At 42.7% G+C, this 26,233-nt stretch overlaps 1 protein-coding gene across 1 annotated transcript in view; it reads right to left on the minus strand.

Moving 5' to 3' along the window:
* The window catches only part of LOC128703906 (ionotropic receptor 21a-like), a 47,813-nt gene extending 21,887 nt beyond the window's left edge, over positions 1-25,926 (minus strand). The window contains exons 1-5 of the mRNA XM_070087097.1: positions 25,813-25,926; positions 24,970-25,059; positions 17,883-18,115; positions 17,047-17,172; positions 15,114-15,294 (exon numbers count right to left, since the gene is read on the minus strand). Coding sequence (XP_069943198.1) covers positions 15,114-15,294; positions 17,047-17,172; positions 17,883-18,115; positions 24,970-25,059; positions 25,813-25,926 — 744 coding nt within the window. The remainder of the gene's footprint in view (positions 1-15,113; positions 15,295-17,046; positions 17,173-17,882; positions 18,116-24,969; positions 25,060-25,812) is intronic.
* Positions 25,927-26,233: the final 307 nt, after the last annotated feature.

The following is a 26,233-nucleotide window of genomic DNA, read 5'->3' on the forward strand; positions in this document are numbered from 1 at the left end:
TAAGTCTTATTCGAGTCTTGAGACATAGCTAACTACTTAAGAGCACTTACACGCATACACACACTTGTACATATTTGTAATATCTTATTAAATGTTAATGTACCTGACGGTACTTAAGAATTATAAATGTGATATGTGCTTTCAGCACAATAATATTGAACTCGAGAGATTGATTTTATTTTGATTGTTGTAATTAATTTAATTTAATAATATACCTCTAGACAACTTACTACTTAATAAATTTATTAAATTTTAATTTCTCTAGTTAGTAGCCTACCAGTTGTAATCCTAAAGCACTATTGAACCATACTGAATTTAATGGATAATTGGACAAGGATACTGACTACTTGTTACGAAAACCCAGTAACAGGCTGGATGCTAGAAGGGCAGTCCTTTCTAGTATTCACTGGAGATCTCTAAGCTTTTAGAATCGCGTTTTTTGTAACAAATGGGGGCCTGTCCGGGATGCTCTTGATCCAAGGTGTTGGAGAAATTGTCCAGTTTGACATACTAGTGAATCTATGATCAAACACTTTGAGTACTTTCCTAATCTGAAGACTTTGAGTTTAGTCTTGTACAACATACCAGGTGGATGTATGTACCTGACTGAGTCTCTTGTTCCAAGGAGATGGAAATACTGTTTATGAGTTCTAGCTCTAAGACATCCAACACTAAAATTCCTATCAGGATTATAGTTTCCAGTAATCACTCTCTCGTAGTACAATTATTTTCGTGATGTATGCCAAAGTGAAACAGTTAATTGATACTCTGACTTTGTCTGAGTTAAGTACATTAAAACTTCAGACGTGTTGGCGAGTAGCCAAGTATCTCGGTGTGACATATAACAGGAATTACACTGCAGAAACTGTCAGAGCATTAATTAAAGATATATTGTTTCCTGCTCATACAGAGATGTCTGATTATGATTCAGATTCAGAAAGCCTAGTGTCACAATTAGGAAGTATGACTCTATTTGATGAAGAAAGAACAACTAGAGCAGAAGTGAGCCTAGTGTCTGAGCCTAGTGTAGATCAGTTCTCGCTCGCTCCTTCCTTCACTGACACTATAGTACAGAGTATAGCTGTTAGTATGACACAGCCTAATACTAGTACATTTTACTTGGCCAAAGATGAAGGAAACAGTAGCTGATCATGTGCGACGTTGCCACGTGTGTCAAGTGACAGGCAAGCCAGCGCACACACCTCCACCTGCGCCTCTCATTCCTATCACCGTGCATGGTGAACCATTCTCACGTCTTATTATTGATTGTGTTGGTCCTTTGCCTAGAACCAAACTAGGAAACCAATACTTATTTACTATTATGGACGCTACAACACGCTATCCCGAAGCTATTCCTATGAGAAAAATTAATGCTCGTGCTATTGTGAGAGCGCTGATGAAATTTTTCTCCCAGGTTGGATTGCCACGAGAGATACAGTCAGATCAGGGATCTAACTTCACTTCTAAGATCTTTCGAGAAGCATTATCCCACCTAGGAATAAAGTCTGTACTTTCAACCAGTTATCATCCACAGTCACAAGGTGCTCTAGAGAGATTTCATCAGACACTGAAGTCTATGATGAGAGCTTATTGTGAACATTTTTCTAGAGACTGGGATGAGGGTATACCTTTTCTTCTGTTCGCTATGAGAGAAATTGAGCAAGAAAGTCTCGGATTTAGTCCGTTTGAATTAATATTCGGACACCAAGTGCGTGGTCCTCTTGCAGTGTTGAAAGACGTGTGGACAGGAAAATCAAATCCATCATTGAGTACTTCACCTTCATTAATGCAGCAACATTTGACAGCCACTAGAGAGCTAGCTTCGAAAAACCTAGTTTCAGCCCAAGCTAGAATGAAGCAACATTATGACAAGCGTGCTGTCTCTCGTTCTTTTAAAGCAGGAGATAAGGTGATGGCTCGGAAATTAGTACCAGGTCATGCTCTACAAGCCAGGTATGATGGTCCCCTGGAAGTAGTGAAAAAGCTTAGCGACGTAAATTATTTGGTACGTACGCCTGGGAAAAAGAAATCTAATCATGTGTACCATGTTAACCAGCTTAAGGCATACTACGCTAGTCCTCTACCTACTACTTCTATTCTTCCTAGGACAGAGGAAGAAAACGTCAGTCTACCTGACATCTCTAGAGGTATAGAGGTGCGTTTAGAAAATTCTGTGACTCTACAATCACTAGACGATTTTCTTAGTAACCTTGGAATTGATAAAGCTGGTAATATTAAAAACATGATTTTGCATTTCCCTGAATTGTTCGGTGATGTTCCTAAACGTTGTACTCTGGGTGTACATGACGTTGATGTACAGGGAGCATCACCCATTAAGCAAACACCATATAGGATGAGTCCAACAAAGCATAAAGCATTGAGAGAAGAGGTTGATTTTCTGTTATCTCACGGACTTATTGAGCGCAGTAAAAGTCCATGGGCATCTCCCTGTATTTTAGTGCCTAAACCTGACGGTAGTTTCAGGATGTGCACTGATTACAGGAAAGTGAACTCTGTCACCTTGCCTGATGGTTATCCTCTACCTCGCATTGACGACCTTATTGATCGTGTGTCAGGAGCCCAGTTTGTCAGCCGTTTAGATCTCTTACGAGGCTATTATCAAGTCCCGCTTACTGAACGTGCTCAAGAAATATCTGCTTTTACTGTTCAAGATTGATTGTTTAACTACCTCGTCACCCCCTTCGGCCTATGTAATGCGGCTTCTTCATTCCAACGTATAATGAACGAGTTGACCCACAACTTGGAAGGAGTAGAAGCCTACCTTGACGACTTAGTGGTGTACAGTGACGAGTGGGAACAGCACTTAACGCGACTCAGAGCATTGTTTGAGAGACTGGCGCACTACAACTTCACTGTCAACTTAGCCAAATGTAGTTTTGGTCAAGCCAAGATTACCTATCTAGGCTTTTGTATCGGCCAAGGTGAGGTTACTCCTATTGAGGCTAAGGTTCGTGCAATTTCTGAATTTCCAGTGCCACAGGATAGGAAAGGAGTACAGAGATTCCTGGGTATGGCAGGATATTATCGCAGGTTCTGTCCAAACTTTTCTCAGATTGCAGCTCCTCTCACTGAGCTTACTAGTAGCAAAGTTCAGTTCACCTGGACTAGAGATTGTTCAGACTCGTTCAAAACGTTGAAGCGCTTGCTATCCTCTGCTCCTGTGTTGAAGAGTCCTAATTTCAATCTTCCCTTCTTTTTACATATAGATGCGAGTGGCTATGCAGTGGGTGCTGTGCTGCTCCAACAGTCAACATCCACTGATATTCTCCATCCTATATGTTACTATTCATCTAAGCTTAAACGACACCAGAAAAATTATGCCACTATTGAGAAAGAGGCTCTAGCTCTTGTGGTGTCCTTGGAACATTTTGACGTGTATTTGGGCACTTCCCCATTTAAAATTAACGTTTTTTCAGACCACAATCCACTCACCTATATAAACACCATGAAGAGTAAAAATGCTAGGATCATGAGGTGGGCCCTCAGAATCCAACCTTATTCTATTAGCATAAAACACATAAGTGGTCATTGTAATGTAATTGCTGACGCTCTGTCTCGTCCTTAATAATTATCAGTTACATTAAATTAACGTAATTTTATGCCCAAATACCTTTTGTTACTTGCTATGTCAAATTCAGTAAAGTAACTTAATCCCTCCAGCCCATATTAACTATATATATTCATGTCATGTCTAATTATTATATTTATATATTCACAGTAATGTTGTGTGAGGAGGAAACAAGCTGAGTGTTGAGTGAGTAGTGTGGTGCGGGTGATGTACTGCGTGACGCAACACTGTCCTGTCGCAGACCCCCCCCCCCCTCACTACACACCTTAAGCTGTTTCATACTCAGATGTTCATACTGCCTAGCATTCCACAACCACTACTTAAGAGTGGAATGCAGTCTCCTCTACTATGATCGAGCCTCAACGTGCCCTCCTTGTCAGCGCTATCCAGTCTCTACATTGATGTACATAACCACGAGTATGAAGAGATACGATACTGTGTACTGCCCTAGTACATCCTAGTGACGGACGCTGTGAAATTGTAGAGGTACTTGGGACGAGAGTGACTCTAAATAATTTTTATATTATATAATATTGATATGAGTAATCAGAAATAATGTGAGAGACATTAATGCAACTCCTAGTGCGACCCTCTGTCGTGTTGGGGGGGGTGTTGCAACCCCTGAATGGGTTACAATGATTATTATGTATATATGTAATGTATATTATCTTTTCATTTAATTTTATATTGCTTATATTTGCGATAATAGCTAAATCGTAAATGTATGACTTTATATTATTATTTGACTGTTATATTGTTATTTGACTTATGTTGTTAGGATGTACATAAAATGTGCTCAGTTAGTCTTGATTGTCAAACTACTGTAATTATCGCTTGTCGCTCGTTATACTGCCGGCTTCTGAGCTGCAGTTGTCCACGTAGCTATCACGTGATCGAGGGGGGGGGGTGTCCTCACCTCGTGTGAAGTATTCAGTCTGCTAGAGACTCGCTTGCTGGTTGGACATTGTCTGTCTGAGTCTGCTGGAGACTCGCATGGTGGTTGGACAGATTGTCTGTCTCATTATTCTTGTTAGTTCTGTAGAACTTTGTTCACAGAACATTGTAAAGACTTAGTGATTTTCGACGTTGTACTGAGGTTGTGTGTCACTTAGACACTCTGAACATCTCAGGTCCTTAGCTATAGCTTCTGACCTAATTTTGTACTGGTTCCTGTGTATTGTCACAGTCACAGTTTTACCTATGCTGAACAAAGATTCAGTATTATGGGAGTTTTGTAACTGTTGTGGAGGATCTGCTGATGGTCCCTACTTAGTGTCGTTATATTATTTCCCAGTTCCTGATTCTGTGTCGCAGTCGCTTGATATTGCATTGCTATTGGGCTTAGCATTCTTTGTTGTTCAAGCAGACTGTTCGGGTTGCCAGTCGGTCAAGAAGTTAGTTTATTTGAGGACTTTGTCAGTCACTTGTTTAAGTCTTATTCGAGTCTTGAGACATAGCTAACTACTTAAGAGCACTTACACGCATACACACACTTGTACATATTTGTAATATCTTATTAAATGTTAATGTACCTGACGGTACTTAAGAATTATAAATGTGATATGTGCTTTCAGCACAATAATATTGAACTCGAGAGATTGATTTTATTTTGATTGTTGTAATTAATTTAATTTAATAATATACCTCTAGACAACTTACTACTTAATAAATTTATTAAATTTTAATTTCTCTAGTTAGTAGCCTACCAGTTGTAATCCTAAAGCACTATTGAACCATACTGAATTTAATGGATAATTGGACAAGGATACTGACTACTTGTTACGAAAACCCAGTAACAGGCTGGATGCTAGAAGGGCAGTCCTTTCTAGTATTCACTGGAGATCTCTAAGCTTTTAGAATCGCGTTTTTTGTAACAGTGTGTGTGTGTGTGTATGTGTGTGCGTGTGTGTGTGTGTGTGTGTGTGTGTGTGTGTGTGTGTGTGTATGTGTGTGTGTGTGTGTGTGTGTGTTTGTGTGTGTGTGTGTGTGTGTGTGTGTGTATGTGTGTGTGTGTGTGTGTGTGTGTGTGTATGTGTGTGTGTGTGTATGTGTATGTGTGTGTGTGTGTGTGTGTGTGTGTGTGTGTGTGTGTGTGTGTCTGTGTGTGTGTGTGTGTGTGTGTGTATGTGTGTGTGTGTGTGTGTGCTTGTATGTGTGTGTGTGTGTGTGTGTGTGTGTGTGTGTGTTTGTCTGTGTGTGTGTGTGTGTGTGTGTGTGTGTGTGTGTGTGTGTGTGTGTGTGTGTACTCACCTATTTGTACTCACCTATTTGTGATTGCAGGGGTCGAGTCACAGCTCCTGGCCCCGCCTCTTCGCTGATTGCTACTAAGTCCTCTCTCTCCCTGCCCCATGAGCTCTATCATACCTCGCCTTAAAACTATGTATGGTTCCCGCCTCCACTACGTCACTTTCTAGGCTATTCCACGGCCTGACTACTCTATGACTGAAGAAATACTTCCTAACATCCCTTTGATTCATCTGAGTCTTCAACTTCCAATTGTGACCTCTTGTGTCTGTGTCCCTTCTCTGGAACATCCCGTCTTTGTCCACCTTGTCTATTCCGCGCAGTATTTTATATGTCGTTATCATGTCTCCCCTGACCCTCCTGTCCTCCAGTGTCGTCAGGCCGATTTCCCGCAACCTTTCTTCGTAGGACAGTCCCCGTAGCTCTGGGACTAGTCTTGTTGCAAACCTTTGCACTTTCTCTAATTTCTTGACGTGCTTGACTAGGTGTGGATTCCAAACTGGTGCTGCATACTCCAGTATGGGCCTGACGTAAATGGTATACAGAGTCTTGAACAAATCCTTACTGAGGTATCGGAACGCTATCCGAAGGTTTGCCAGGCGCCCGTATGCTGCAGCAGTTATCTGATTGATGTGCGCCTCAGGAGATATGCTCGGTGTTATGCTCACCCCCAGATCTTTTTCCTTGAGTGAGGTTTGCAGTCTTTGGCCATCTAAACTATATTGTGTCTGCGGTCTTCTTTGCCCTTCCCCAATCTTCATGACTTTGCATTTGGCAGGGTTAAATTCAAGGAGCCAGTTGCTGGACCAGGCTTGTAGCCTGTCCAGGTCTCTTTGTAGTCCTGCCTGATCCTCATCCGATTTGATTCTTCTCATTAACTTCGCATCATCTGCAAACAAGGACACTTCTGAGTCTATCCCTTCCGTTATGTCGTTCACATATACCAAGAACAGCACAGGTCCTAGGACTGACCCCTGTGGAACCCCGCTTGTCACAGGCGCCCACTCTGACACCTCGTCGCGTACCATGACTCGTTGTTGCCTCCCTGTCAGGTATTCTCTGATCCATTGCAGTGCCTTTCCTGTTATGTGTGCCTGATCCTCTAGCTTTTGCAGTAACCTCTTGTGAGGAACTGTGTCGAAGGCCTTCTTGCAGTCCAAAAATATGCAGTCGATCCACCCCTCTCTCTCTTGTCTTACTTCTGTCACCTTGTCATAAAACTCTAGTAGGTTTGTGACACAGGATTTTCCTTCCCTGAAACCGTGCTGGTTGTCAATTATACACTTGTTTCTTTCCAGGTGCCCCACCACTCTCCTCCTGATGATCTTCTCCATGACCTTGCATACTATACACGTTAGTGATACAGGTCTGTAGTTTAGTGCCTCATGTCTGTCTCCCTTTTTAAAAATTGGGACTACATTTGCCATTTTCCATACCTCAGGGAGTTGCCCAGTTTCAAATGATGTGTTGAAGATCTTTGTTAATGGCTCACACAATATCTCTGCTCCCTCTTTAAGGACCCATGGAGAGATGTTGTCTGGTCCCACCGCCTTTGAGGTGTCAAGTTCGCATAGCAGCTTCTTCACCTCCTCCTTGGTTATATGTACCTCATCCAGCACTTGCTGGTGTGCCCCCCTATTCTGATTTCCTGGAGTCCTACTGCTTTCCACTGTAAATACCTCTTTAAATCTTGTGTTGAGCTCCTGACATACCTCTTGGTCGTTTCTTGTGAATTCCCCATCACCCTTCCTCAGTCTGATTACCTGGTCCTTGACTGTTGTTTTCCTCCTGATGTGACTGTACAACAGCTTCGGGTCAGTCTTTACTTTTGATGCTATGTCATTTTCATATTGTCTCTGAGCCTCCCTTCTTATCTGTGCATATTCGTTTCTGGCTCTTCGGCTGATTTCTTTATTTTCCTGAGTTCTCTGTCTTCTGTACCTTTTCCATTCTCTAGTACACCTAGTTTTTGCCTCCCTACACCTTTGGGTGAACCAAGGACTCGTTCTGTTCTTCCCATTATTTCTGTTTCCCTTGGGAACAAACCTCTCCTCTGCCTCCTTGCATTTTGTTGCTACATAGTCCATCATTTCTTGTACTAGTTTTCCTGTCAGTTCCCTCTCCCACTGAATGTCTTGAAGGAAGTTCCTCATGCCTGAGTAGTTCCCCCTTTTGTAGTTTGGTTTTTCCCAGCCTATTCCTGCTACTCTCTCCACTTGGAGCTCAACTATGTAGTCGAAGCACAGAACCACATGATCACTAGCTCCCAGGGGCCTTTCATACATGATACCCTCGATGTCCGAACTACTCATGGTGAATACAAGGTCCAGCCTTGCTGGTTCATCCTCTCCTCTCTCTCTGGTAGTGTCTCTAACATGTTGATGCATGAGGTTTTCCAGTACCACATCCATCATCTTGGCTCTCCATGTTTCGGGACCCCCATGGGGCTCCAGGTTTTCCCAGTCAATCTCCTTGTGATTGAAATCACCCATAACTAGTAACTTTGCTCCCCCCATGTGTGCTCTCCTGGCCACCTCGGCTAGTGTGTCGATCATTGCTCTGTTGCTCTCATCGTATTCTTCTCTTGGCCTCCTGCAGTTCTGTGGTGGGTTGTACATTACTGCAATTATCACCTTATGTCCCTCAGACTGGATTGTTCCTACTAAGTAGTCCCTTTCGCCCATGCCATCCATTCCTTCCATTTTCTCAAAATCCCACTGGTTTTTAATGAGCAGTGCAACTCCTCCTCTTCCTCTTCTCCCTCTGTCTTTCCTGAGGATTTGGTATCCGGATGGAAAGATTGAATCTGTTATTATTCTGGTGAGTTTTGTTTCTGTGAGTGCTATTATGTCTGGGGATGTCTCTTTGATTCTTTCGTGCCACTCCTCATACTTGTTTGTTATTCCATCTGCATTTGTATACCACACCTTCAACTTCTTTTCTAAGACTGTGGTCTGGGAGGTATATTGGGGTTGGGGAAGTGGGAGACCTGGTAAGGAACTATGGGTTGTTGCTGTGGGGGTGGAGTTTGTAGTGTAGTGGGTGGGGGCATTGGATGTGGCATGGGTGTTTTGATTTAGAGTGTTTGGTTGCACTGGGGTTGACCTGGTTGGGAGGCTTCTATAGGAAGTTGTGAGGGAGGCTGTATTTGATCTTCTTCCTGGGTCTGGGATCTCCTGTCTGTCTTCTCCATCCCCTCTCTTTCCTCCTTTCGCCTTTGTACCATCTCTCTCAGTTTCTGTGTGTGTGTGTGTGTGTGTGTGTGTGTGTGTGTGTGTGTGTGTGTGTGTGTGTGTGTGTGTGTGTGTGTGTGTGTGTGTGTGCGTGCGCGCGCGCTCGCAGGGACCAAGCAAAAAAAAATTCGTTTGTTTGCTAGAAGTTGAAGATAATCAGTGTTGTATCCGGAACTTGATGGGGTGTGAGGAGTTACATATCTAGATACCGTATCTTAAAACGCTTAATAAGAATCTGAAGAGGTAAAATATGAAATGAATATGGTTGTAATGTATGAGATAATAGTGAGTGACATAAATGCGATGTAAAACTGCTCCCTGAGTCCAGACAACCTCATACCCGAAGCTTCAGTGTGAAGATTTGATACCGTTAGTGTATACCAACATGCGTGAGAATGCGACTGAAATTGTTAAAGGGATAAAAGAGAGCAAGACTGCAACCGATATGTTGGTCTACGAGCATTAAGGGAGAGGGAGCAAACATGAGCCACTGAAGCTTCCCAGGGTGAAGGCTAAATAAAGTACCATATGAGATTTTAGATTTTGTCACCAAAGCGGCTAATTTTATTATGCACCCCATATCCATCCTATGAAAAGTAACGCAAGAGTATACCGTCCACAGGATGGATATTGGGGTATACAATGAACTAGCCACTACCGTCCACAGGATGGATTACCCTAACGAGTTTAGCACTTCTCAATAAATATTAGTAATAGTAACAAAATACACGAAAATTAAATAAAAGAGAAATAAGACTGACACATTAGTAGCTGCAGCAACTACAACAGTTCAGTAGTTATAGTAATTCAGTAGCTGCAACAGTTAAGTAGCTGCAACAGTTAAGTAGCTGCAACAGTTAAGTAGCTGCAACAGTTCAGTAGCTGCAACAGTTAAGTAGCTGCAACAGTTAAGTAGCTGCAACAGTTCAGTAGCTGCAACGGTTAAGTAGCTGCAACAGTTAAGTAGCTGCAACAGTTCAGTAGCTGCAACAGTTAAGTAGCTGCAACAGTTAAGTAGCTGCAACAGTTCAGTAGCTGCAACAGTTCAGTAGCTGCAACAGTTCAGTAGCTGCAACAGTTCAGTAGCTGCAACAGTTCAGTAGCTGCAACAGTTCAGTAGCTGCAACAGTTCAGTAGCTGCAACAGTTAAGTAGCTGCAACAGTTCAGTAGCTGCAACAGTTAAGTAGCTGCAACAGTTAAGTAGCTGCAACAGTTAAGTAGCTGCAACAGTTAAGTAGCTGCAACAGTTCAGTAGCTGCAACAGTTAAGTAGCTGCAACAGTTCAGTAGCTGCAACAGTTAAGTAGCTGCAACAGTTCAGTAGCTGCAACAGTTAAGTAGCTGCAACAGTTCAGTAGCTGCAACAGTTAAGTAGCTGCAACAGTTCAGTAGCTGCAACAGTTAAGTAGCTGCAACAGTTAAGTAGCTGCAACAGTTCAGTAGCTGCAACAGTTAAGTAGCTGCAACAGTTAAGTAGCTGCAACAGTTCAGTAGCTGCAACAGTTCAGTAGCTGCAACAGTTCAGTAGCTGCAACAGTTCAGTAGCTGCAACAGTTCAGTAGCTGCAACAGTTCAGTAGCTGCAACAGTTCAGTAGCTACAACAGTTAAGTAGCTGCAACAGTTCAGTAGCTGCAACAGTTCAGTAGCTGCAACAGTTAAGTAGCTGCAACAGTTCAGTAGCTGCAACAGTTAAGTAGCTGCAACAGTTCAGTAGCTGCAACAGTTAAGTAGCTGCAACAGTTCAGTAGCTGCAACAGTTAAGTAGCTGCAACAGTTCAGTAGCTGCAACAGTTAAGTAGCTGCAACAGTTCAGTAGCTGCAACAGTTAAGTAGCTGCAACAGTTCAGTAGCTGCAACAGTTAAGTAGCTGCAACAGTTCAGTAGCTGCAACAGTTAAGTAGCTGCAACAGTTCAGTAGCTGCAACAGTTAAGTAGCTGCAACAGTTCAGTAGCTGCAACAGTTAAGTAGCTGCAACAGTTAAGTAGCTGCAACAGTTAAGTAGCTGCAACAGTTAAGTAGCTGCAACAGTTCAGTAGCTGCAACAGTTAAGTAGCTGCAACAGTTCAGTAGCTGCAACAGTTAAGTAGCTGCAACAGTTCAGTAGCTGCAACAGTTAAGTAGCTGCAACAGTTCAGTAGCTGCAACAGTTCAGTAGCTGCAACAGTTCAGTAGCTGCAACAGTTAAGTAGCTGCAACAGTTCAGTAGCTGCAACAGTTCAGTAACTGCAACAGTTCAGTAGCTGCAACAGTTCAGTAGCTGCAACAGTTCAGTAGCTGCAATAGTTCAGTAGCTGCAACAGTTCAGTAGCTGCAACAGTTAAGTAGCTGCAACAGTTAAGTAGCTGCAACAGTTAAGTAGCTGCAACAGTTAAGTAGCTGCAACAGTTCAGTAGCTGCAACAGTTAAGTAGCTGCAACAGTTCAGTAGCTGCAACAGTTAAGTAGCTGCAACAGTTCAGTAGCTGCAACAGTTAAGTAGCTGCAACAGTTCAGTAGCTGCAACAGTTAAGTAGCTGCAACAGTTCAGTAGCTGCAACAGTTAAGTAGCTGCAACAGTTAAGTAGCTGCAACAGTTAAGTAGCTGCAACAGTTCAGTAGCTACAACAGTTAAGTAGCTGCAACAGTTCAGTAGCTGCAACAGTTCAGTAGCTGCAACAGTTAAGTAGCTGCAACAGTTCAGTAGCTGCAACAGTTAAGTAGCTGCAACAGTTCAGTAGCTGCAACAGTTAAGTAGCTGCAACAGTTCAGTAGCTGCAACAGTTAAGTAGCTGCAACAGTTAAGTAGCTGCAACAGTTCAGTAGCTGCAACAGTTAAGTAGCTGCAACAGTTCAGTAGCTGCAACAGTTAAGTAGCTGCAACAGTTCAGTAGCTGCAACAGTTAAGTAGCTGCAACAGTTAAGTAGCTGCAACAGTTAAGTAGCTGCAACAGTTCAGTAGCTACAACAGTTAAGTAGCTGCAACAGTTCAGTAGCTGCAACAGTTCAGTAGCTGCAACAGTTAAGTAGCTGCAACAGTTCAGTAGCTGCAACAGTTAAGTAGCTGCAACAGTTCAGTAGCTGCAACAGTTAAGTAGCTGCAACAGTTCAGTAGCTGCAACAGTTAAGTAGCTGCAACAGTTCAGTAGCTGCAACAGTTAAGTAGCTGCAACAGTTCAGTAGCTGCAACAGTTAAGTAGCTGCAACAGTTCAGTAGCTGCAACAGTTAAGTAGCTGCAACAGTTAAGTAGCTGCAACAGTTAAGTAGCTGCAACAGTTAAGTAGCTGCAACAGTTCAGTAGCTGCAACAGTTAAGTAGCTGCAACAGTTCAGTAGCTGCAACAGTTAAGTAGCTGCAACAGTTCAGTAGCTGCAACAGTTATGTAGCTGCAACAGTTCAGTAGCTGCAACAGTTCAGTAGCTGCAACAGTTCAGTAGCTGCAACAGGTCAGTAGCTGCAACAGTTCAGTAGCTGCAACAGTTAAGTAGCTGCAACAGTTCAGTAGCTGCAACAGTTCAGTAGCTGCAACAGTTCAGTAGCTGCAACAGTTAAGTAGCTGCAACAGTTCAGTAGCTGCAACAGTTCAGTAGCTGCAACAGTTCAGTAGCTGCAACAGTTCAGTAGCTGCAACAGTTCAGTAGCTGCAACAGTTCAGTAGCTGCAACAGTTCAGTAGCTGCAACAGTTAAGTAGCTGCAACAGTTAAGTAGCTGCAACAGTTAAGTAGCTGCAACAGTTAAGTAGCTGCAACAGTTCAGTAGCTGCAACAGTTAAGTAGCTGCAACAGTTCAGTAGCTGCAACAGTTAAGTAGCTGCAACAGTTCAGTAGCTGCAACAGTTAAGTAGCTGCAACAGTTCAGTAGCTGCAACAGTTAAGTAGCTGCAACAGTTCAGTAGCTGCAACAGTTAAGTAGCTGCAACAGTTCAGTAGCTGCAACAGTTAAGTAGCTGCAACAGTTAAGTAGCTGCAACAGTTAAGTAGCTGCAACAGTTAAGTAGCTGCAACAGTTCAGTAGCTGCAACAGTTAAGTAGCTGCAACAGTTCAGTAGCTGCAACAGTTAAGTAGCTGCAACAGTTCAGTAGCTGCAACAGTTATGTAGCTGCAACAGTTCAGTAGCTGCAACAGTTCAGTAGCTGCAACAGTTCAGTAGCTGCAACAGTTCAGTAGCTGCAACAGTTCAGTAGCTGCAACAGTTAAGTAGCTGCAACAGTTCAGTAGCTGCAACAGTTCAGTAGCTGCAACAGTTAAGTAGCTGCAACAGTTCAGTAGCTGCAACAGTTCAGTAGCTGCAACAGTTCAGTAGCTGCAACAGTTAAGTAGCTGCAACAGTTAAGTAGCTGCAACAGTTCAGTAGCTGCAACAGTTCAGTAGCTGCAACAGTTCAGTAGCTGCAACAGTTAAGTAGCTGCAACAGTTAAGTAGCTGCAACAGTTCAGTAGCTGCAACAGTTCAGTAGCTGCAACAGCTAAGTAGCTGCAACAGTTCAGTAGCTGCAACAGTTAAGTAGCTGCAACAGTTAAGTAGCTGCAACAGTTCAGTAGCTGCAACAGTTCAGTAGCTGCAACAGTTAAGTAGCTGCAACAGTTCAGTAGCTGCAACAGTTAAGTAGCTGCAACAGTTCAGTAGCTGCAACAGTTCAGTAGCTGCAACAGTTAAATAGCTGCAACAGTTCAGTAGCTGCAACAATTCAGTAGCTGCAACAGTTCAGTAGCTGCAACAGTTAAGTAGCTGCAACAGTTCAGTAGCTGCAACAGTTCAGTAGCTGCAACAGTTCAGTAGCTGCAACAGTTCAGTAGCTGCAACAGTTCAGTAGCTGCAACAGTTCAATATCTGCAACAGTTAAGTAGCTGCAACAGTTAAGTAGCTGCAACAGTTCAGTAGCTGCAACAGTTCAGTAGCTGCAACAGTTAAGTAGCTGCAACAGTTCAGTAGCTGCAACAGTTAAGTAGCTGCAACAGTTAAGTAGCTGCAACAGTTCAGTAGCTGCAACAGTTCAGTAGCTGCAACAGTTAAGTAGCTGCAACAATTCAGTAGCTGCAACAGTTCAGTAGCTGCAACAGTTAAGTAGCTGCAACAGTTCAGTAGCTGCGACAGTTCAGTAGCTGCAACAGTTCAGTAGCTGCAACAGTTCAGTAGCTGCAACAGTTCAGTAGCTGCAACAGTTCAGTAGCTGCAACAGTTCAGTAGCTGCAACAGTTAAGTAGCTGCAACAGTTAAGTAGCTGCAACAGTTCAGTAGCTGCAACAGTTAAGTAGCTGCAACAGTTAAGTAGCTGCAACAGTTCAGTAGCTGCAACAGTTCAGTAGCTGCAACAGTTAAGTAGCTGCAACAATTCAGTAGCTGCAACAGTTCAGTAGCTGCAACAGTTAAGTAGTTGCAACAGTTCAGTAGCTGCAACAGTTCAGTAGCTGCAACAGTTCAGTAGCTGCAACAGTTCAGTAGCTGCAACAGTTCAGTAGCTGCAGCAGTTCAGTAGCTGCAACAGTTAAGTAGCTACAACAGTTAAGTAGCTGCAACAGTTAAGTAGCTGCAACAGTTAAGTAGCTGCAACAGTTAAGTAGCTGCAACAGTTAAGTAGCTGCAACAGTTAAGTAGCTGCAACAGTTCAACAACTACAACAATTCAGTAGCTGCAACAATTCAGTAGCTGCAACAATTCAGTAGCTGCAACAATTCAGTAGCTGCAACAGTTCAGTAGCTGCAACAATTCAGTAGCTGCAACAATTCAGTAGCTGCAACAATTCAGTAGCTGCAACAATTCAGTAGCTGCAACAATTCAGTAGCTGCAACAATTCAGTAGCTGCAACAATTCAGTAGCTGCAACAATTCAGTAGCTGCAACAATTCAGTAGCTGCAACAATTCAGTAGCTGCAACAATTCAGTAGCTGCAACAATTCAGTAGCTGCAACAATTCAGTACAATGCATTAATAGAGGAAGTAGTGAGTGCTGAACGTACTGAAACTTTTATAAAGTTTTACGATACCAGAGTGTTAAAGACGACACTACTAGCACAGCTCTGCTACTGTAGCTACAAGTAGGTAATTACACACAGTAGACAGAAGAGACACCTCGTCTATACTGGAGCAGCGGCGGACGTGGAAGGTGAAGTTGAGTGCTGTAGCCACAGAGTGCATCATGAGGTAGTCCCTACCAGTGTACCTGGGTGATCTGTCCCCTGCATCAACACTCACTATCTTCCAGAAGGGAGGCAGGATCTGAGCTGTCACCACTATACGTGCACCATGGAAGCTGTTGATCAGAAAAGTTTACAATATATATACACACCTAGGTCACATGCATGTACATACATATATATACACACCCATCTGGGTTTTCTATTTTCTTAAAACTTTCGTTTTTCTTTTTAGTCATCCTGCCTCGCTGGGGTAAAACCGGTTCATTTATATATATATATATATATATATATATATATATATATATATATATATATATATATATATATATATATATATATATATATATATATATATATATATATATATATACATATATATATATGTATGTATACCTAGGTAGTGGGTTGGTAGACAACAACCGCCCAGGGAGGTACTACCGTCCTGCCAAGTGAGTGTAAAACGGAAGCCTGTAATTGTTTTACATGATGGTAGGAGTGCTGGTGTCTTTTTTTCTGTCTCATAAACATGCAAGATTTCAGGTACGTCTTGATACTTCTACTGACACTTACGTCACACTACACATACATGTACAAACATATATGTACACACCCATCTGGGTTTTCTTCTATTTTCTTTCTAGTTCTTGTTTATTTCCTCTTATCTCCACGGGGAAGTGGAACAGAATTCTTCCTCCGTAAGCTATGCGTGTTGTAAGAGGCGACTAAAATGCCGGGAGCAAGGGGCTAGTAACCCCTTCTTCTGTATATATTACTAAATGTAAAAGGGGAAACTTTCATTTGTCCTTTTGGGCCACCCCGCCTCGGTGGGATACGGCCGGTTTGTTGAAAGAAAGAAAGAAGAAGATATATATATATATATATATATATATATATATATATATATATATATATATATATATATATATATATATATATATATATATATATATATATGTCGTGCCGAATATGTAAAACTGGTCAATTAGCAAGAACTCATTTAAAATTAAGTCCTTTCTAAAATTTTCTCTTATACGCTTAAAGATATATTTTTTTCATTAATGTTAATGTAAAAATTTTTAATTTTGCTCCAAAAGAATCTTAGAAAACTTACCTAACCTTATTATAACAAGAACAATTTATTTTAGCCTAACACAACTAAATATATTTTAGATTTGTTTACAATAGTTTAATACTAAACAAACACAGTTAAATATATTTTTTTCGTTAGGTTCAGTATGATTTTGGCGAAATTATTGCATACACAAATTTTCACTTGTCCTATATGGCAAGATGAGCGTTGCTATTTAAGCCAAGATCGCAAGTTCTGCCTATTCGGCACGACATATATATATATATATATATATATATATATATATATATATATATATATATATATATATATATATATATATATATATATATATATATATATATATATATATATATATATATATATATATATGCAGAAGGTCAGGAAATGTTGTACATTTCGGTCTACAGTTCAAGCTATGTACAGAATGACATTTCGCAACTATCTTTACAACCTACCATTGTTTGCATACTAAATGCACGACGCCGCTCACTATATCTACCTGAGGTGGGTGTACATTTAATATATTAATGAACACATGTATCCTGACGCGGGATCTTAATATACACCATACATTTGTATACATTTGTATACATGTGTTCACGGTACAACGATCAATACATAGCAATCACGTCCTTAAATACGCACTTAATAAATACCAAACTGCAGCTCTAGATAGAGGTTTAACGCACATGACAAATCACTAATCAGATTATTACTGTTACAATCAAACCCGTAAGGGTTTAGAGCTGCACTCAGAACCTTAGATACCCACTTAGCATACTTCTCCTGGAAGACGCTGACAGAGGTGTTGTCGAAGCTGGTAATGGAAGACCACAGCAACCTGCACGATACTTTGGGACCCTCGCTGCTGTACGGCTGGTTGCTGCACGCCTCCCACCTGCTGCACACCCATACGGTTACATTAAGGAAAGTGTTTTGATCCTAGGAACCAGAGTTATTCTCCTCCTTCCTCGGATCAGATCTGATTCTCCCACATTCGTCAGATGCGTTATGATAGCTGCTGCTTTTAGCGCGTCCACGAGAATATTGTGACAATGAGGAACCAGGAAATGTTATACACCCAGTTACATACACCTAGAAGTGTATGTAACTGAGCGTATATATGTATGAAGAAATGTGTCAGTGTATATGTATGTAGAGGTGTGTGTCAATGTATATATATCTAGACGTGCGTGTGTCTCAGTGTATACAGTATGTATCTAAAAGTATGTCTCCGCGAATTTCATAATTTACTTTTATTCAGTTTTCGAATTGTTTTCCATAAGAATTAATTTTAGAAGGATTTTTGTAAATAATTTACCCACGGTAACTAAAAGATAACTGTTTATATTACTTCAGTGGGTTAGAAGAAGTCCTGCGGCTCACAGTATAAAAACAATATTGGTGTACAAACCTGACAAGCTGAGGAATTAAATTCATGTACAACACCTGGGTAGCTTTATTTGAAGATACTAACTGCCAGATTGAAGGACTGATTACCTTATCTTCTACTGTCATTGCATATCATTGCAACTGATGCAGCCATGTCTTCCAATAAATATACCCCAGGTGTTGCACGTGCGCCTTATTCCTCAACTAAATGATTACCTGACGCCCCCCTGAGCCTGTCGCAGGTTGATAAGCACAGTGTTCATCATGGAGAAGGTCCAGTGACGCTGAAGGAGAGCTTCAACCTGAGGCTGAGGCAAACTGCTCACCACCACCACCTGTGTCTCCCACACCAAGAGACGCACACGTCGAGCCTCCACAGCCACACTGCTGAGGAAGGTCGTGTCGTGGCTGGCTACCACCACAGTCACTGACCATGAAGACCGACGCACCTGCAGTGGTCGTCAGTATCTCATCAGCGGTGGTAGTACATTGTAACCAATGGTGTACATTGTACACCATTGGTTCAGCGGGGTATATTTTGTCTCCAGACTTTACCGAAATATTATACACACCCCACTGGAAATAAGTCACTTTGTCTAACTTTTTTGGGTTATCCCAGGTTCTCTACACACATGTTGCTATGATAATCTATGTAACTGTATTTATGTGTACCTGAATAAACTTACACTCAGCTGTTTAGACTTTATTCAAATAATCGTTGTCTGATGTTTATATCTCATCCAGCTAAAGCTTTATCACCCTTATGGATTTAATAATTGTTTTTATATAATATAATAATAATAATAATAATAATAATAATAATAATAATAATAATAATAATAATAATAATAATAATAATAACAATAATAATAATTAATAATTTATCAAAGCAATTTTGCCCCAGATAAATTTTCCTGATAATTTTTTTCCAGACATCTACACTGCATCCACACACACTTCATCTTCACACACACACACACTTCATCTTCACACACACACACACTTCATCTTCACACACACACACACTTCATCTTCACACACACACACACTTCATCTTCACACACACACACACACACTTCATCTTCACACACACACACACTTCATCTTCACACACACACACACACACACTTCATCCAAATACACTTCATCCAGACATTTAGACTTCACCCACACACTTCCACTTCATTCACACACTTACACTTCATTTATACACTTATACTTCAGGCTCTGATCCACAAGGAGGCCTGGTCACAGACCGGGCCGCGGGGGCGTTGACCCCCGGAACTCTCTCCAGGTAAACTCCAGGTCACACACACTTCATCCACATACACTTCATCCAGTTAGACTTCATCCACACACTTCCACTTCATCCACACACTTACACTTCATCCACACACTTAGATTTCACACACTTACACTTTATTCACATACACTTCACTTCATCCACACACTTACACTTCATCCACATATACTTCATCCAGACACAGTTCGTCCACATACACTTCATCCAGACACTTAGACTGCATCCTCATACACTTCATCCACACACACACTTCATCCTCATACACTTCATCCACACACACACTTCATCCAAATACAATTCATCCACACACACACTTCATCCTCATACACTTCATCCACACACACACTTCATCCTCATACACTTCATCCACACACACACTTCATCCTCATACACTTCATCCACACATACACTTCATCCTCATACACTTCATCCACACACACACTTCATCCTCATACACTTCATCCACACACACACTTCATCCTCATACACTTCATCCACACACACACTTCATCCTCATACACTTCATCCACACACACACTTCATCCTCATACACTTCATCCACACACACACTTCATCCTCATACACTTCATCCACACACACACTTCATCCTCATACACTTCATCCACACACTTCATCCACATACACTTCATCCACACATACACTTCATCCACACACACACTTCATCCTCATACACTTCATCCACACACACACTTCATCCACACACTTTTCTGGTCCAAATGTTTAAAGTCAAGTTTATTTTGTTTTTACAACTGAATTTCAGAGTTCCCTCAAAGACAACAATAACAAAACACGTTCTCGCATTACAAGGAGAGCGTTCAGTGACGTTCACCATCATTCACAGTTCTCACATAACATAAACGTTCAGTGACGTTCACCATCATTCACAGTTCCCACATAACATAAACGTTCAGTGACGTTCACCATCATTCACAGTTCCCACATAACATAAACGTTCAGTGACGTTCACCATCATTCACAGTTCCCACATAACATAAACGTTCGGTGACGTTCACCATCATTCACAGTTCCCACATAACATAAACGTTCAGTGACGTTCACCATCATTCACAGTTCCCACATAACATAAACGTTCAGTGACGTTCACCATCATTCACAGTTCCCACATAACATAAACGTTCAGTGACGTTCACCATCATTCACCGTTCCCACATAACATAAACGTTCAATGACGTTCACCATCATTCACAGTTCCCACATAACATAAACGTTCAGTGACGTTCACCATCATTCACAGTTCCCACATAACATAAACGTTCAGTGACGTTCACCATCATTCACAGTTCCCACATAACATAAACGTTCAGTGACGTTCACCATCATTCACAGTTCCCACATAACATAAACGTTCAGTGACGTTCACCATCATTCACAGTTCCCACATAACATAAACGTTCAGTGACGTTCACCATCATTCACAGTTCCCACATAACATAAACGTTCAGTGACGTTCACCATCATTCACAGTTCCCACATAACATAAACGTTCAGTGACGTTCACCATCATTCACCGTTCCCACATAACATAAACGTTCAATGACGTTCACCATCATTCACAGTTCCCACATAACATAAACGTTCAGTGACGTTCACCATCATTCACAGTTCCCACATAACATAAACGTTCAGTGACGTTCACCATCATTCACAGTTCCCACATAACATAAACGTTCAGTGACGTTCACCATCATTCACAGTTCCCACATAACATAAACGTTCAGTGACGTTCACCATCATTCACAGTTCCCACATAACATAAACGTTCAGTGACGTTCACCATCATTCACAGTTCCCACATAACATAAACGTTCAGTGACGTTCACCATCATTCACAGTTCCCACATAACATAAACGTTCAGTGACGTTCACCATCATTCACCGTTCCCACATAACATAAACGTTCAATGACGTTCACCATCATTCACAGTTCCCACATAACATAAACGTTCAGTGACGTTCACCATCATTCACAGTTCCCACATAACATAAACGTTCAGTGACGTTCACCATCATTCACAGTTCCCACATAACATAAACGTTCAGTGACGTTCACCATCATTCACAGTTCCCACATAACATAAACGTTCAGTGACGTTCACCATCATTCACAGTTCCCACATAACATAAACGTTCAGTGACGTTCACCATCATTCACAGTTCCCACATAACATAAACATTCAGTGACGTTCACCATCATTCACAGTTCCCACATAACATAAACGTTCAGTGACGTTCACCATCATTCACCGTTCCCACATAACATAAACGTTCAATGACGTTCACCATCATTCACAGTTCCCACATAACATAAACGTTCAGTGACGTTCACCATCATTCACAGTTCCCACATAACATAAACGTTCGGTAAGGTTCGCCATCATTCACATTCACAGTGCTTCGTTATAACGTAAGGAAATGCTTATTAATGTAGATGCGTCATTCGTAAGGAAATGCAAAAAGAGACAAATTCTTTACCATGATGTCCTGGAAGAAGTAAGTTTGTCTCGAGAGTTGTCTGTGTGTGGAGCCCTGTGCCAAGCACAGCAGGTCACTAACACACTGTGCCAAGCACAGCAGGTCACTAACACACTGTACCAAGCACAGCAGGTCACTAACACACTGTACCAAGCACAGCAGGTCACTAACACACTGTACCAAGCACAGCAGGTCACTAACACACTGTACCAAGCACAGCAGGTCACTAACACACTGTACCAAGCACAGCAGGTCACTAACACACTGTACCAAGCACAGCAGGTCACTAACACACTGTACCAAGCACAGCAGGTCACTAACACACTGTACCAAGCACAGCAGGTCACTAACACACTGTACCAAGCACAGCAGGTCACTAACACACTGTGCCAAGCACAGCAGGTCACTAACACACTGTGCCAAGCACAGCAGGTCACTAACACACTGTACCAAGCACAGCAGGTCACTAACACACTGTGCCAAGCACAGCAGGTCACTAACACACTGTGCCAAGCACAGCAGGTCACTAACACACTGTACCAAGCACAGCAGGTCACTAACACACTGTGCCAAGCACAGCAGGATCACTGACACACTGTGCCAAGCACAGCAGGTCACTGACACACTGTGCCAAGCACAGCAGGATCACTGACACACTGTGCCAAGCACAGCAGAATCACTAACACACTGTGCCAAGCACAGCAGGATCACTGACACACTGTGCCATGCACAGCAGAATCACTAACACACTGTGCCAAGCACAGCAGGATCACTAACACACTGTGCCAAGAACAGCAGGATCACTGACACACTGTGCCAAGCACAGCAGGATCCCTGACACACTGTGCTAAGCACAGCAGGATCACTAACACACTGTGCCAAGCACAGCAGGATCACTAACACACTGTGCCAACCACAGCAGGATCACTAACACACTGTGCCAACCACAGCAGGATCACTGACACACTGTGCCAAGCACAGCAGGATCACTGACACTCTGTGCCAAGCACAGCAGAATCACTAACACACTGTGCCAAGCACAGCAGGATCACTAACACACTGTGCCAAGAACAGCAGGATCACTGACACACTGTGCCAAGCACAGCAGGATCCCTGACACACTGTGCTAAGCACAGCAGGATCACTAACACACTGTGCCAAGCACAGCAGGATCACTAACACACTGTGCCAAGCACAGCAGGATCACTAACACACTGTGCCAAGCACAGCAGGATCACTGACACACTGTGCCAAGCACAGCAGGATCACTGACACACTGTGCCAAGCACAGCAGGATCACTAAAACACTGTGCCAAGCACAGCAGGATCACTAACACACTGTGCCAAGCACAGCAGGATCACTAACACACTGTGCCAACCACAGCAGGATCACTGACACGCTGTGCCAAGCACAGCAGGTCACTAACACACTGTGCCAAGCACAGCAGGATCACTGACACACTGTGCCAAGCACAGCAGGTCACTGACACACTGTGCCAAGCACAGCAGGTCACTGACACACTGTGCCAAGCACAGCAGGATCACTGACACACTGTGCCAAGCACAGCAGGTCACTGACACACTGTGCCAAGCACAGCAGGATCACTGACACACTGTGCCAAGCACAGCAGAATCACTAACACACTGTGCCAAGCACAGCAGGATCACTGACACACTGTGCCAAGCACAGCAGAATCACTAACACACTGTGCCAAGCACAGCAGGATCACTAACACACTGTGCCAAGCACAGCAGGATCACTGACACACTGTGCCAAGCACAGCAGGATCCCTGACACACTGTGCTAAGCACAGCAGGATCACTAACACACTGTGCCAAGCACAGCAGGATCACTAACACACTGTGCCAACCACAGCAGGATCACTAACACACTGTGCCAAGCACAGCAGGATCACTGACACACTGTGCCAAGCACAGCAGGATCACTGACACACTGTGCCAAGCACAGCAGGATCACTAAAACACTGTGCCAAGCACAGCAGGATCACTAACACACTGTGCCAAGCACAGCAGGATCACTAACACACTGTGCCAAGCACAGCAGGATCACTGACATGCTGTGCCAAGCAGAGCAGGTCACTGACACACTGTGCCAAGCACATCAGGATCACTGACACACTGTGCCAAGCACAGCAGGTCACTGACACACTGTGCCAAGCACAGCAGGATCACTGACACACTGTGCCAAGCACAGCAGGATCACTGACACACTGTGCCAAGCACAGCAGGATCACTGACACACTGTGCCAAGCACAGCAGGATCACTGACACACTGTGCCAAGCACAACAGGATCACTAACACACTGTGCCAAGCACAGCAGGATCACTGACACACTGTGCCAAGCACAGCAGAATCACTAACACACTGTGCCAAGCACAGCAGGATCACTGACACACTGTGCCAAGCACAGCAGAATCACTAACACACTGTGCCAAGCACAGCAGGATCACTAACACACTGTGCCAAGCACAGCAGGATCACTGACACACTGTGCCAAGCACAGCAGGATCCCTGACACACTGTGCTAAGCACAGCAGGATCACTAACACACTGTGCCAAGCACAGCAGGTCACTGACACACTGTGCCAAGCACAACAGGATCACTAACACACTGTGCCAAGCACGGCAGGTCACTGACACATTGTGCCAAGCACAGCAGGTCACTGACACACTGTGCCAAGCACAGCAGAGTCACTGAAACACTGTACCAAGCACAGCAGAGTCACTGAAACACTGTGCCAAGCACAGCAGGATCACTGAAACACTGTGCCAAGCACAGCAGGATCACTGAAACACTGTGCCAAGCACAGCAGGATCACTGAAACACTGTGCCAAGCACAGCAGGATCACTGACACACTGTGCCAAGCACAGCAGGTCACTGACACACTGTGCCAAGCACAGCAGGTCACTGACACACTGTGCCAAGCACAGCAGGATCACTGAAACACATTGTTTTTGAACGTTTTAAGAAGAAAAGAAAGGAGGAACAATGCAGAAGGCTTACTGGCCCAAACAACCAATCCCACTCACCCACTCACTTGTTCAACCTTTTCTCAAAGCTTAACTCGAATTAGAGAGAGAGGGGGGAAGACAACTATTTCTCTCTAATCCCATATCTCTCTCCAGCCCCTCTTTTCTATCTCACCATCTGTCCTTCTCTAGTAGAGCAATATTTGTGTTCCAGCAAGCTGTGGCTATTAACAGTGGGTTGTGGGTCCTCCCGGCATTCACTGCTGCCTGGTTCATCAACCACAGTTTGAAGTCTTTTTTGAAGTTGTCTCTAAGTGCTGGATGGAGCGCTACATGAGTGTGAGTTGTATGTCCAGTGTTGACGAGCAGACCTCACGCAGTACTCCTTCTTTATCTTCTTTTGAGTGGGAATGGTTACACATGAATATGGTATGCCTAGTGTGGGCTTACAGGACACATTTGTCATATTCTACGAAGATGAGACAAGACTGACCTGCTTGATGGAGGTGAGGAGGTGTGGAAGGGAGGTATTGACCACCCCAAACACCCTCCACACAGACCAAGAGCATCCTACCTCCTTCACCTGAACATACAAGTAATATATTAATTACTCAACATATGAGGCAGTTTTTTTTATTTAATATGATCATAGTCAGTTACCTAAGTCTGACAAGGTGCAGACATTGTGATTCCCGTCTATAGAACTAGTTTGGGTAACCGACTTCGCACTTGAAACACCACTCGCCTTTTCTCTGATTCAGTACACTCGCATATGCCTGCTGGACGTTCAATCCACTGCCTCTCAATGCCTTATTCATAACCTCTTTCTAACTCTTCCTCAGAGGTACCCCACATCTTCATATATTAATCCCAAATTTATACATCACACTCTCATCAGTCTAATCACTACTATAGTTTTCATATTACATAATCTATTGGTTTAAGGAATATCGCCTAGACGAGGATCATTAAGACTGTATATAATCCATTAACAATTATCAAGAACACTCTCGTCCCTAAAATACGTAATAAACTATCAATGTGTATACACTGCGAGACTACATTTCTTGGTGTATGCAGTCTGTGAATGCTTAATATCAAATCCTCAGCTAAAACATAGGAAACTCATCCACCAATCATCGCCTCTGTTACATTTTGTATGGACACACATATTCATCTATAACCAACTTGTAAGTATTTTATACAATTTTCAGAAATACTGTTGTTGACTGATTTAGGAGTTGCCACATGCCTCCACTGGACCTCACTCGTCTCATCTTCCGTGTGAAGGATTGTAACAGAGGAGGAGGTTCTTGAAGGAGAGGAAGGAACGCACCTGCAGGAGCGATATGAAAGAGTCAGCTGCGTCAGTCAACACAAGTAGAGTGCAGCTGGGTAGAGACGCAGCTTCCAACATCACTCTGAGAGCATCTGACGCACCAGCCAGCATCCTGCGTCTGCCTGCGTCAACGTGCGCGTATATATATATATATATATATATATATATATATATATATATATATATATATATATATATATATATATATATACACACACACACACACACACACACACACACACACACACACACACACACACACACACACACACACACACACACACACACACACGAGATAAAACGAGGTAAGCAACTTCAAAATTATATCAAAAACTTTTCATTAGCTTGTATGTTATGAACATTAACAAAATTAACAACAACAAAAAGGTAAAAAACAAACAAACAGAATTTGAAGTTA

The sequence above is a fragment of the Cherax quadricarinatus genome, chromosome 20 (genome assembly GCF_038502225.1).
Source record: "Cherax quadricarinatus isolate ZL_2023a chromosome 20, ASM3850222v1, whole genome shotgun sequence".
NCBI classification, from domain to species: Eukaryota; Metazoa; Arthropoda; class Malacostraca; order Decapoda; family Parastacidae; genus Cherax; species Cherax quadricarinatus.